This window comes from Borostomias antarcticus (genome assembly GCF_949987555.1).
Source record: "Borostomias antarcticus genome assembly, chromosome: 5".
Lineage (NCBI taxonomy): Eukaryota > Metazoa > Chordata > Actinopteri > Stomiiformes > Stomiidae > Borostomias > Borostomias antarcticus.
The window spans coordinates 25651155-25662689 of record NC_140238.1 but is presented as its reverse complement, the minus strand read 5'-3'; the positions used below and the strand labels follow the sequence as shown (position 1 = coordinate 25662689).

The 11535-nt window shown below is 42.0% G+C and overlaps 2 protein-coding genes across 3 annotated transcripts; one reads left to right on the top strand and one right to left on the bottom strand.

Moving 5' to 3' along the window:
- Positions 1-648: 648 nt before the first annotated feature.
- Positions 649-6038, bottom strand: aspdh (aspartate dehydrogenase domain containing). 2 transcript variants are annotated; one of them, XM_084438086.1, is made up of 8 exons: positions 5983-6038; positions 5617-5676; positions 3892-4036; positions 3341-3425; positions 3036-3185; positions 2034-2257; positions 1439-1578; positions 649-1033 (listed from the first exon to the last, which is right to left on the bottom strand). In XM_084438086.1, the coding sequence occupies exons 2-8, from the start codon at positions 5669-5671 to the stop codon at positions 996-998; spliced, it is 837 nt and encodes a 278-aa protein (XP_084294212.1). In that variant the 5' UTR covers positions 5672-5676; positions 5983-6038; the 3' UTR covers positions 649-995. The 2 variants fall into 2 exon arrangements, with proteins under 2 accessions (XP_084294212.1, XP_084294211.1); XM_084438085.1 differs by having other exon boundaries at positions 5851-6031.
- A 3710-nt stretch (positions 6039-9748) lies between these two features.
- tmem86b (transmembrane protein 86B) lies at positions 9749-11518 on the top strand. The gene is made up of 3 exons (XM_084438743.1): positions 9749-9983; positions 10225-10468; positions 11054-11518. Exons 1-3 carry the CDS (start codon positions 9933-9935, stop codon positions 11503-11505), a joined length of 747 nt encoding a protein of 248 aa, XP_084294869.1. The 5' UTR covers positions 9749-9932; the 3' UTR covers positions 11506-11518.
- Positions 11519-11535: the final 17 nt, after the last annotated feature.

Sequence of the window (11535 nt, the reverse complement as noted above, 5' to 3'; positions counted from 1 at the left end):
TAAAAAGAATGCCTATTGTTGATTGTGCTGAAACAAACTACTGTGGTGTCAAAACCTCGCATTTTGGTGATTTTTTTCTCTCCCTCCAATTGAAAAAAAAAATCAATTGAAGGCTGGGACAACCTCTGAACTCCTGCCACCCCTGGGATCAAATGTGTTCTAAACAGCTCATCATGTGATTTTATGTTGAAACTGGAATGTAATCAACATTCTGAACAACATTCTGTCATTTTGGAAATGGACAAGGTTTTGACCCGACAGCAGTGAAACCACATAAGTGGTTATTATGGAAACCATATAAATATTATTTTCATCTAAGAACCAAGAAACTTTGTGTGTGTCATTTAAAGGTTACGCAGACAGCTTTTTTGATTTAACATTTCATGTAATAAATGTAGATTGCACACTAATGGCTATAGAAAAATGACAGCATGTTTAGATAGAATTTGCGAGGCTATAAGGAACCTTCTGCTACCATCTTCACCGGGTACAATTACGCAATTTGGATAAGCCATCAATGTACTGTAGTTAACATGAGAGACGTACATTTCAGAATCGACAAAATGGCTGCTGATTGTCAGTCTGTGGCACCTCTAACTTATCAAAAGACCTTTGAAAAGACCAATGGCGTGTGTCAGGGTAGGGCAATCTTTATTCTAATGTAAAGAATTGGAATATAATTACAAATATGTAATTAAAAGTTAGACACCCAACACTCAAAATTGTAAATAATTCTCCTAACTTTACAACATATTTGTTCATAGAATAATTTGAAGAATCAAAAGCCATAATCAATGTGTGGGGAGCATTTAGAGGCATATTCAGGCTTTTGTGATTTATGTGTTTAATTAACATTTCAATTACATTCATTGAGGTTAAATTAATTACAATTATAGCAAATCTGCATCTGCATTTCATTCCAATTGGAGTCCCTCAGAACCATAATCCTCATCTGAGTGCATGTGTGTTTAAGGTCCTCTTCAATCCCACACTCCTCAGCACAAGTAAACTCGACCACCATGCCCCTTGCAAACTGAGAGAGAGAGAGAAGACTAAAAAGAAAGCACAGATCAAGCTGCATGGTTTCAGACTGACTTTCAGAACATACTCCCTCACATACTTGCTGAATTATGAAACTGACCCCTAACTCATCACACAATTACTTTTTCTTCTCTGGCCACAACTATCCAATCAATTGAGTCTGTGAGTTTCCAGGGGAGGAGGTGCTAAGGATGACCTACTAAAGCCGCTTTCAGCAACATAACCTACAAAAGCCAAGTACATGTCTGAATACACCTCCTTGCTTCCTTGCTTCCTTCCTTGAGATTTGATCAAACCTGACATGCTCTAACACCAGGTCTGCGCTCCTGACATCAGATCAGTCATTTCTCAAAACTGACAGGAGGGAAGGATGCGTCAAACAAGGCCCAGGACTTACCCAATAAACTGCTCCAGAAAGAGTTGTAAGTGGCACTCCCAGTAACAGCACCCAACTTGGCTGGGTTCTTCCTCACTGTGTGCACCGAGAAGCCATTAGCCCCTGTCACCTCCACCTCCACCACATGGTAGTCACTTAACCTGAGCATTGAGAGGAAAGTGGTGCATGGGTATGGAGTCAAATTGGTGCCAAAAGTAGTGTCCGCATTTAAAATAAATAATTAAAAACATAAAAACTGTAGTCGATACAGCACCCTATTGGCTCATCATGCCAAGGGGCATACCAAAAGACTAGTCCTTACTGCAGCGACCCGGGTTCAATTCCAGCCCGGGCCATGTGCTGCATGTGCTCCCCTCTCTCTCCCACCTTTCCTGTCCATCTTCACACTGTCCTATCCCCAATAAAGCAGAAATTCCCTATTTTTTTTATTTTATTTTTTATTGACACTGAAAATACCTTTTGCATTAATTTGACTATACATGGGTCATGGAACTCTCCATGCTTTATTCATTCAAGAAGTGTTGTGCTTCTCCTACTGTAAATCACTGACAACCTACAGTACTACTCTAGGGCCAGTCAACTGTGGTAGACTCACGCTGTGTCAGACACAATCTCTCCTCGGACCCCAGCAAAGCCCAGCGTTCCTGCAGCAACAGCTGCTGCTGCCATGGTGTTAACGTTGTTAGGAGCAACAGGACAGAGTTCAGCCACCGAGCCAGTAAATAAGACCCGCCTCCCCTCTCCTTCTGTCCAATCAGAGAGCACGTCTCCCGTTAGCCGGAAACAAGATGGATGTTTGGACATCCGGATGAACAGAGCCTATGCCAGGGACAAAAACATTAAGGACTAGTTTGGTATTTGGAATTATAAGCCCTATTATAAGGTTATTTACAATCATATACAATAATCCATATAATTTTTTTTACAAACTGTGCACTCTTGAGATATTAGTGCTCATTGCTCATGTCGCAGCTAAGTACATAATCGATCTCTATGGGCTTATACAATACAATATCCTTCAAAAAACACCATAACCTCTTTTTAAAAGACAGGAAACAGAGTGGTCACTGGTGTTCATTGATATTCTGATAAATAACTGTCACAAAGTATGCTTCGTATCAGGTTTTATTCATCATGTATTAAATCAATTGACTTGTATAGACACCAAAGCCTGAGATGTTTAGATTAATCAGAAACTGGAAATATTGTAGTCCTACTTATGAATGGTTTTGGATAGTTTGTTTTCTGTTGCTCACTAGCGGTCTTGTGCGGTGAAGTCGGTGAGTTTCCTGTCTCTGAAAACGTTTATGGTGTTTTTTGATGGATATTTTATATGTCCATATATGTCCATTGTGTACTTAGCTGTGACAAGAGCAATAAGCACTATTATCTCAAGAGTGCACAATTTATACATTTTTTTATATGGATAGTTGTATGATCGTAAATAACCTTATAACAGGGCTTATGATATTAATACCAAACTAGTCCTTTAAAGGTGCAACTGATAGAGAGAGAAGCTGGAAAACAGGTAGGTGATGTGAAGACAAAGGAAATTCATCCTTTAGCAATCATTCTGTCTCCTCCACCCCCTTCTCACCTTCAACGCTGAACTGTCATCCAGCCTCTGAATGTCTTGACCTCCCCACAATGCACCACTGGGGACATAGAGTGTCCTCCCATGATGCTCTGCTGCCTGACGCAACTGGTGGTTTAGATGCTGGTCCGAGAGAGCAGAGGGAGAGCCCACCTAAAGTGTGTGTGTGTGTGTGTGTGTGTGTGTGTGTGTGTGTTTGGAGGGGGGGGGGGGGGGGTACACAGTTTGGTACTACACCATTCTCTGTACATGGTCAGCCATGTCTTTGAAAGGACATCTTTATTATCTGAGAAAGATGTGTATCTTACCAAAAAATGAGCCTGAGAGAGAAAACTGACTCCAAATTCTTGTACTATTTTGGGATGGCATACTTCCACGATCACATCTGCACCCCTGTACAACACACACACACATTTTAATCATTAATGCAGACAGCTAATATCTGGATTAATTGTGTATCTACATAACAATATCTGTAGTATAGGTTTAACGGTTTAGCAGTGTAAATTACACAAGTGGAACAAGGTATGGCGGTCTCTCTCTTTTGCTCAGGTATGAGTTTGGGTGAGTCTCTCCCCCATACCTTATTCCTCTTGTGTAACAACCCTTACTGCTAAACCATAATACCATATAATTACATAGCAGTTTGGATTTGCAGTTCCAGTGTAATTAATTTCCATTTAAAGTTAATATATGTGTTAGCGGGTCATGAAGTGTGTGTGTGTGTGTGTGTGTGTGTGTGTGTGTGTGTGTGTGTGTATGTGTGTGTGTGTGTGTGTGTGTGTGTGTGTGTGTGTGTGTGTGTGTGTGTGTGTGTAATTCAAATGCGGTTCACTGCATATCACGTCTGGCACTCAACCTTTCTTTAAAGCTTGAGAGGTTGTGGAGAATCATGTCTTCAGGCACTAAACCCCTGAGTTTGTCTGGGTTTCTGTTCCACACAAAGGCCAAAGTCAAGCCCAGACAAGACCCTTCTTTCTGCATCCTCTCCACTAAGAATTGCCCTACATGCAGAGAGGAGGAAATGCAGAGCATTTGATGTGAATAGATACAGTCATCTCTATTCTTTGATCTAACAGTGAGAAGTGTCTGTCCATTCTATGATCTACTTCTACAGCACAGTGGTAGCACTAGTGCTTCCTCTTCTACAGTAAGTCTACAGCACAATACTTATACTTTACTGCTACCTTTAACTCTAACAATTACTCCTATTATTCCACAGTGTTTCTGCTTTTACTAACCTGCATGTTGTTCGATTCATTTTCTGCCTAGAATGAATATTATTTGTATTCAATGAAGAGCTCCTCTATGTAGGATGTCCACTGTAATGCGTTTACTATCTACAGTGGCGCCACCTTGCCACCAGCAAGAAGGGAAAACTCAGCTTTCTTGTTATATGAAGATCTCTTATGTGATGTGTTTTCTGTCCACAACTCCAGATACCCAGCTTGAATGCACACTGTCCTTAGCAAAATTACTTTTGTTATAAACAATGTTTTGGTCCCAAGACCTTTCAGGTTGAATAGTCTGAGGAGAACCAGCTCCTACATCAGCAAGACCAAGGAGCTGGTGGTGGACTCAGAAGGAACAAGAGGCCTCCGACACCCATCACTATCTAGGGGGAGGAAGTTGAGATGGTGGACTGGACTGACAACACTGAGGCCCTCTACAGGACAGGACAGAGCAGACTGTCCTTCCTCAGGAGGCTAAGGTCCTTCGATGTGTGTAGCAGGCTGCTGCAAATGTTCTACCAGTCTGTTGTAGCCAGCACACTGCTCTTTGCCGTCGCCTGCTGGGGAGGCAGCATCAAGGCTGTGGAGTCAAACAAGCTGGTGAGTTGTGGCAGATGGGGAGCACTTTCAGCCACAGGCTTATCTCACCCAGGTGCAATACGGAGCGGTTCAGAGGTTCCTTTGTGCCAGCAGCCATCAGACTATATAACAGTGCCTGACCGTTTCCGAGTGTATGCATGTGTGTAAATATTGCCAATTTCGCACTTTTGCCTTTGGAAATCCTCTGCCATCGTCTTGTGTCTAGAGTAGCCCTTAGCCTAGTCTACTTTCAATTCCTTAGCAAACGTTCTTTGCAAACTATTTTACACTTTTTTCAGTTAACATGTTAGCTTTGTGTTCGCCCCAAACGTCTGCAAACATAAGTGAATGGTCTTAGGTAGTTTGGTGAACTGGATAGTGGACTAATGGATGGTGGAATTAACAGCTGGAAAAGAGCCAGAGGATTGGCCAATGCACATCTGATCTGCCCTTATTGTATGTGACGGTTGACTGGTGGACAAGAAAACATGATCACATAACAGAGATCTTCATCTTGTTAAAACTAGAAAGTATCATATTATAATGAGAACATTTTTTTTAGTTATAACGGGAAAACATTCTGATTATAACGTAATAACTGACATATTGGGAGGGAATTTTTTTCTTGCTGGCAGTAATGCACCACTTAATATCTGTTAACATCAGACTGAGTACACAGAGATACTTATGCATAGAACTGAATGAATCAGTGATTCAGTTCAGAAAGATGTGATGTACGCTGGAAGGAAACAACGGAGGATGAGAGGACTAACCTAAATGCCCATATCCCACAATTCCAATCCTCATCACCACAGACTTGTCAGCCATGATCTCTACAGTGAAAGAAGACAAAAAACATACAAAGTGAACTGTCTGCTTCTCTCTATCTATTACTACACACACAAGGTTCAAGGTTCAAGACACACACACACACACACACACACACACACACACACACAAAAAAACACCTTTTCTCCCACTACCCTCACCCTCTTCGTTCAACCTACCTTGTTGTCTCCTGTACGTTCACACCATATCTCTAGATTTCTCTCATGCCTTTGAAATCAGACCCTATTTCTCATAGGTGATCAGATCAGACATCTCAGCCTCCATTTCACAACATTAACCTCTTTACTCACAGGTATGTTCCACACCCCACTCTCGCTGGTTCTGCAACCGCTGCCTTTAAGCACTGCACGCCGAATGACCCCATACTCAAGGGCTTGTGGGTCAAAATTTGACTAGAACAAGCCCTGTTAATTATTAGTAGTAGCAGAGAAAGCAGAGAGTAGCAGAGAAACCGCTGTTCGTTTTGAACCCACTCAATGCAAGGATTGCTGAGTGTTGCAGTTTTCCCAAGCTGTTTTTCTCAGTCAGCAAAATTGACTGAAAATGATCAAGTCTGCCACATACATATGTCCATCTGCAGTTAAGATTGACAACATTCCACCAGCTGGCCATATACAGGAGCTTATTGGCAGACAATGGCAACACATTTTATAACAGGAAGTAGTCCCCCTAGTGTTGAGGAGACAATTGGCACCATAATGTGCTGCCTCTTGTGGCCTGGGAATGTGTTGCCAGTGAATCCATAATGTTATGGTTCAGGCCGGGTCCGGCCCGGATCGCCCCCTGCTCCCAGTCTGGACCTTCGCCCCTGCCCCGGAACCCTGGTTCACTCTGTTCACTCCTTGCTCCAAGTCCAGACCCTTGCCCCTGCCCCAGACCCCTGGTTCGTTCTGCTCGCCCCCTGCTCCCGGTCCAGAACCTCGCCCATGCCCCGGACCCCCGGTTCGCTTCACCTCCCCTCCCAGTGACTGCCCCTGCACTACCACCAGAGACTTTTGTACACTGATCACGTTGTCACTAGGTTTTGTTCTGCCTCCTTGTGTGTATGGTCTTGTGTTTGTTGTGTTGTTGTCCCTGAAGCTTACCTTACACTACAGTTACAAATAGAATTCGTAACTATAAGGGTACTTGGAGAGAGCAGACTTCCGTTGTCAGCATGTAGGGGCAGTTGGCAAACCAGGCCAACAGTGTTCTATTTCATAATGTTTGCAGTTCCAGACACTGGCTGTTGTGTATGATAGGTTCTAGAAGCAAGCTAGTTAACTAACAAAGCTAGCAAGTACCTAAACCAAACCAGAGGCTCTGGTCTGGGAGATGGGACTCAACCCTCTGCTCAGTTTATAGCTCTCTCCCTCTCTCTCTCTCTCTCTCTCTCTCTCTCTCTCTCTCCCCCTCCCTCTCTGTGTCTCTCTCTCTCACTCACTCTCTCACTCACTCCTCACTCACACATTCACTCAAATTATTGGCCTTTGTTGAAGTGTAGCAAGAATAGGCCTACTGTAGTTCCCCTGTATGTTTTAACATGCTGTATAAAACGCCACTGCTCAAGAACACTTCCAGTACTTAGGAACCTCTCTCCAGGGCATGCTTTGCAAGCGCAAAAAAATCACTAAAAGTCACGTAGGTAGGTGCATTAGGTCCTCCACTCAACAAACAAAGAAAAAAATCATTTTTTGACAATTATATTGTTAATCGCTATTTCTGAGACAATTAATTGTCTAGCAAAATGTGTAATAGTTACAGCCCTAGTCACCCTGAACATTATATTGTGCTCCTCCAGTGTGCCTGGCCCCAGACAATCTGCACTGATGCTATTCTGTTACAGCTGTATCCTCATATTAGGGAGGCTCATACCTGCCCCACGAGATCCCATTGAATGTCAATCCTGGGTTCATGAGAGTATCACCACTAGCTTAAGATAAACTCCTACCAGGCAGATTAGCTGCAAAACAGTTTGTATTCTTTCCAAGATCCAAGAATAATGTAAATATATATTAGTTTAACTCAATTTCAAAACTGTCTGCGTGCCTCCACCGCTCTCCATAGTTTGGCCACGTCACCGTAGAGTTAAACCAGACCAGGTCCAGCCTGGCTTATGGCTGATGGGTGTACATACAGCTGTTCTTTTGATAGTTCTGGACAAATGTCATTGCCTGCCCTATCCACTTCCCTTTAGGTGGTGAAGTAAAGCTCATCTGGACATGCACACATATTTGATTGAGTCAGCAGGTAGCATTAAGTGGATTGTGTTGCATTTGCCTTGAGTGGCGGCTATGATAAATTGTGCCCATTCAGCCTTATGGAGTATTTATTTTAAGTAGAATGTCAAAGGGATGATGCGTTAAGCAATGAGACCTCACATCCTGTTTATTTGTGTTTACGTTGAGTGGCGGGCATGTTAGATTGCATCCATTCGCCCTTATGGAGTATGTATGAGTAATATTAAGTAGAATGTCAAAGGCATGGCAATCTGCCAATAAGCTCTCTCTAAATGAAAACAAAACTAAAGTTATGGTTTTTGGTAGGGGTGCGGCTGACTGTGAAATTAAATAGAATTTAGATGGAACAGAAATTGAAAGAGTTTATGAAACTAAGTTCTTGGGTGTGATTATAGATCAAACGTCCTGAAAGCAACATATAGAGTTTATTAGAAGTAAATTAGACAAATCTGTTGGTATTCTGTATAAAACAAGAGATTTGTTGAATGTGAAATGTTTGCATATATTGTATTTTTCACTTGTTGTGCCACACATGACATACTGTGTCGAGGTCTGGGGAAATGTTTATAAAACTAATATAGATCTGATTATTAAATTACAGAAAAGAGCTATTAGAATAATAAATAAAGCCAGTTACCTTGAAACAACAAATCCACTATTCATTAAGTCTTGCACCTTAAAATTTGTAGATATGATGTATAGTAAAACCTTAGAAATTGTCTTTCGTGTAAGGAGCAAAAGCCTGCCTGTTTGTATTATATGTTTATGTTAAGGGAAGGAAATTATAATTTAAGAGGTTTATATGTGTTTAAAGCAGGTAAAGCGAGAATTATTGTTAAAGCCAGATGTGTCTCAGGAGTTAAACTATGGAATAACCTTTGTGATTACCTGATATTGTGTAGCTCTCTACTGAAATTTAGAAAAGCCCTAAAAAGCAAAATAATGCTACTTTATAATTTAGCCTAAATGCCTTGTTGATCTCTTTTTCCTTTCTGTTGCAGATATTCTGGGTGTTTTATTGTATTGCAAAGGAGAGGCTAAAATAAGCCTTTGGCTTCCGCCTATTCCTTTTTCAGACATAGAAGTGTTTACATTTTTATTGTGTGAAATGCATTTAATATGTTTTTTGTTGTTTTTTTGTTGTTGTGCTGTTTTTGTTCTTGTTTTGTTTTTCTTTGCTGTACTTTCACACAATTTGAAATAGCTTATTTAAGGTCCATTAAGAATGTCCGAAATAAACGAAATAATTTATTCATTCATTTAAAATCTGTAAACTCTAGAGCTTTTCTTAGTCTCATAGTCAATGACATTTTACACCACTGCCCTCTGTGCTGCCTGCCACTCACTCTGCCTGCAGTCAACAAGGGACAGAGGGAGTAACAAAGAGCCCCAGGTTATGCAGAATAAACATGCTAATGCCTACTCAGGCATTGTACTGTTTGGATTTCAGACATGATTTTTAAGATTAAGGAGGTTTGTCATTTGTCTTCTTGCTCTTTCTCCTCAAAACGCCAGTCCCCCCGATCCAGAGCTGTGCAATAGCTGTAATACTGCTCTGTATTCTGAGCAGGCCTACCTAAGATCTGAAAGTTTTGACCTGGTTCAGTCATACGCAGCCATGCTATATCAGTCTAGTTCAACTTTGCTCTTTGGCCGATGATGTCACCAATCTGGATTAGTGGAGAAGTCAAGGATAACTGTTTGAAAATGAAAACTGGATGGGGAGGAGGGGGCTCGATTATGACAGCACAATCTGACAGATAACGTGTCACTATGATTGGTCCAAAGTTCAGTGTGGTCAAACACCGGGAGACACACAAACAGACCCAGCGACGGACTGGGAGAGGAGGGATAAGGTGAAAAGGAGGGAAAATAGAGATACTATAACAGTGGAACAGGGAAGGGAACACTGTAGACACTATAACATTGGAAAGGACCTGCATATTACCGGTACACAGATATACTGCTGAGGGTCAACTTTGCTTTGAGCAACAAACAAATTTGGTTCTGTGTGGTGACAAATGGACATCCTTGAGACAGATGCCTATGACAGGAGACAACGGAGGAACACGGTACAACCTCTATCTCTTTCACGCACACACACACTCTATGAAACTAGTCTTTGCTCAACAGAGCACTATACCGTACATCTTCTACTTACAAGTATACATGTGACATGGCCAATTCTGTGATATGTTTAGCCCTTAATTTACATTATGGTGTCAATATATATACTGGACACCACTGCTGCCATCATATCCATTGTTAAAGTCAACCATCCTGTTTCTTCCTCTGCCCCTCACTATCTCTCAGTCCTGTGTTCTGTTTCTCTCTCTCCTGCCTTTCTTCTTGGCCACTGCTACCTACTTCTACCTTTGGATCCCTGATACCTCACCCTCCCTCCTGGCTGCAGGTGTCAAGGTGGCACCCGTACTCCTATTGGCACTCTTGGTGATCAGCCAAAATGGGGGGCAGAGTCTCCTGGGTGTGGCCGGGGGACTGGTGTTCTCTGCTGCTGGCGACTGCTGTCTTATATGGCCTGAGATGTTCCTTCATGGTAAGTGAAAACATTTCTTTCTTTCTTTTTGCCTGTGTTAGCAGGCAGATGTATTAAATGTATTGCCTTTTACAGCAGATTTAATTAATAGTAGTCTTTGACAATGACAGAAAGCCACTAGGCAATATTACAACATGACATTAGCATTATACATTTATGACTACAAGGTAAGTGATATGGTTGTCTTGTACCAGTTAGAAAGCACTTAGTCTGGTAGACTAGCCTGGTTTTGTAAGCTCACATTGTTTCACTTCAAGAAATGAATGCAACTATCAGTCTGGTTGACCAGGGTGGTTGTCTCTTAACTAAACTGAAAATACTGATTTGGGCTGCATAATTTAATGTTATGGTACATTTGACATACAGTAAGCATTTGTAAGTTTAAAGTTGCATTTCATCTCAAACTCCAAGTTTCAGACCTCGTTGTCCAATATAGGATTAGTTCAGGTCTCCCACCATCTGTTGTGTACATTTATCTATGAAGATGGTTCAGTTGAGAACATAATGAAATACATAGATAATGAAATTAAAGTTTACGGTTGCAAACACACTACAGCTAACATTTGTCTCTGTTCCTACCCACAGGAATGGCCTTCTTTGCCTTGGCTCATCTATTATACTCGGTCACCTTCCTCTCAGCTCGCTACTCCACTCTTTCTACCTCTTCATTGTCTCCCCTCTTCTACGTGCTCCTATGGCTGCTGGGAGGGGGCGCGTACATCTACATCTTTCCCTTCCTTCAGGAGACGCCAGATTCAGCAGTCCTAACTCCGGCAGTGGGAGTATACATTGCTCTAATCGTTGTAATGGCCACCTTAGCGTTCCGTACCTGCCGAGTAATAACTGTGCTTGGTAGCTTGATCTTCATGGCATCTGACCTGACGCTTGCGCTCCAGGTTTTCAAGGTGACGGAACAACTGGAACAAGGAAAGGTCATCGTTATGACAACATACTACCTGGCACAGATGCTCATTGCTGTCGGCGATGTCAAAGCTGTCAAGAGCACTGATGAGTTTGCAAAATGGAAGAGGTCTTAATGGGCATTCCAATGGGTCAATAGTAGTTGA

Bases quoted from the DNA above. Each gene is read 5' to 3' on its own strand.
- aspdh (XM_084438086.1), bottom strand. From the start codon at position 5,671: ATGGCTGACAAGTCTGTGGTGATGAGGATTGGAATTGTGGGATATGGG. The intron at 3,186-3,340 runs GTAAGATACACA...CACACACTTTAG, and splicing joins TCTCTCAGGCTCATTTTTTG to GTGGGCTCTCCCTCTGCTCT. The intron at 1,579-2,033 runs GTGAGTCTACCA...CTCAATGCTCAG, and splicing joins GAGATTGTGTCTGACACAGC to GTTAAGTGACTACCATGTGG.
- tmem86b (XM_084438743.1), top strand. From the start codon at position 9,933: ATGGACATCCTTGAGACAGATGCCTATGACAGGAGACAACGGAGGAAC. The intron at 9,984-10,224 runs GTACAACCTCTA...ACTATCTCTCAG, and splicing joins GGAGACAACGGAGGAACACG to TCCTGTGTTCTGTTTCTCTC. The intron at 10,469-11,053 runs GTAAGTGAAAAC...TCCTACCCACAG, and splicing joins GCCTGAGATGTTCCTTCATG to GAATGGCCTTCTTTGCCTTG.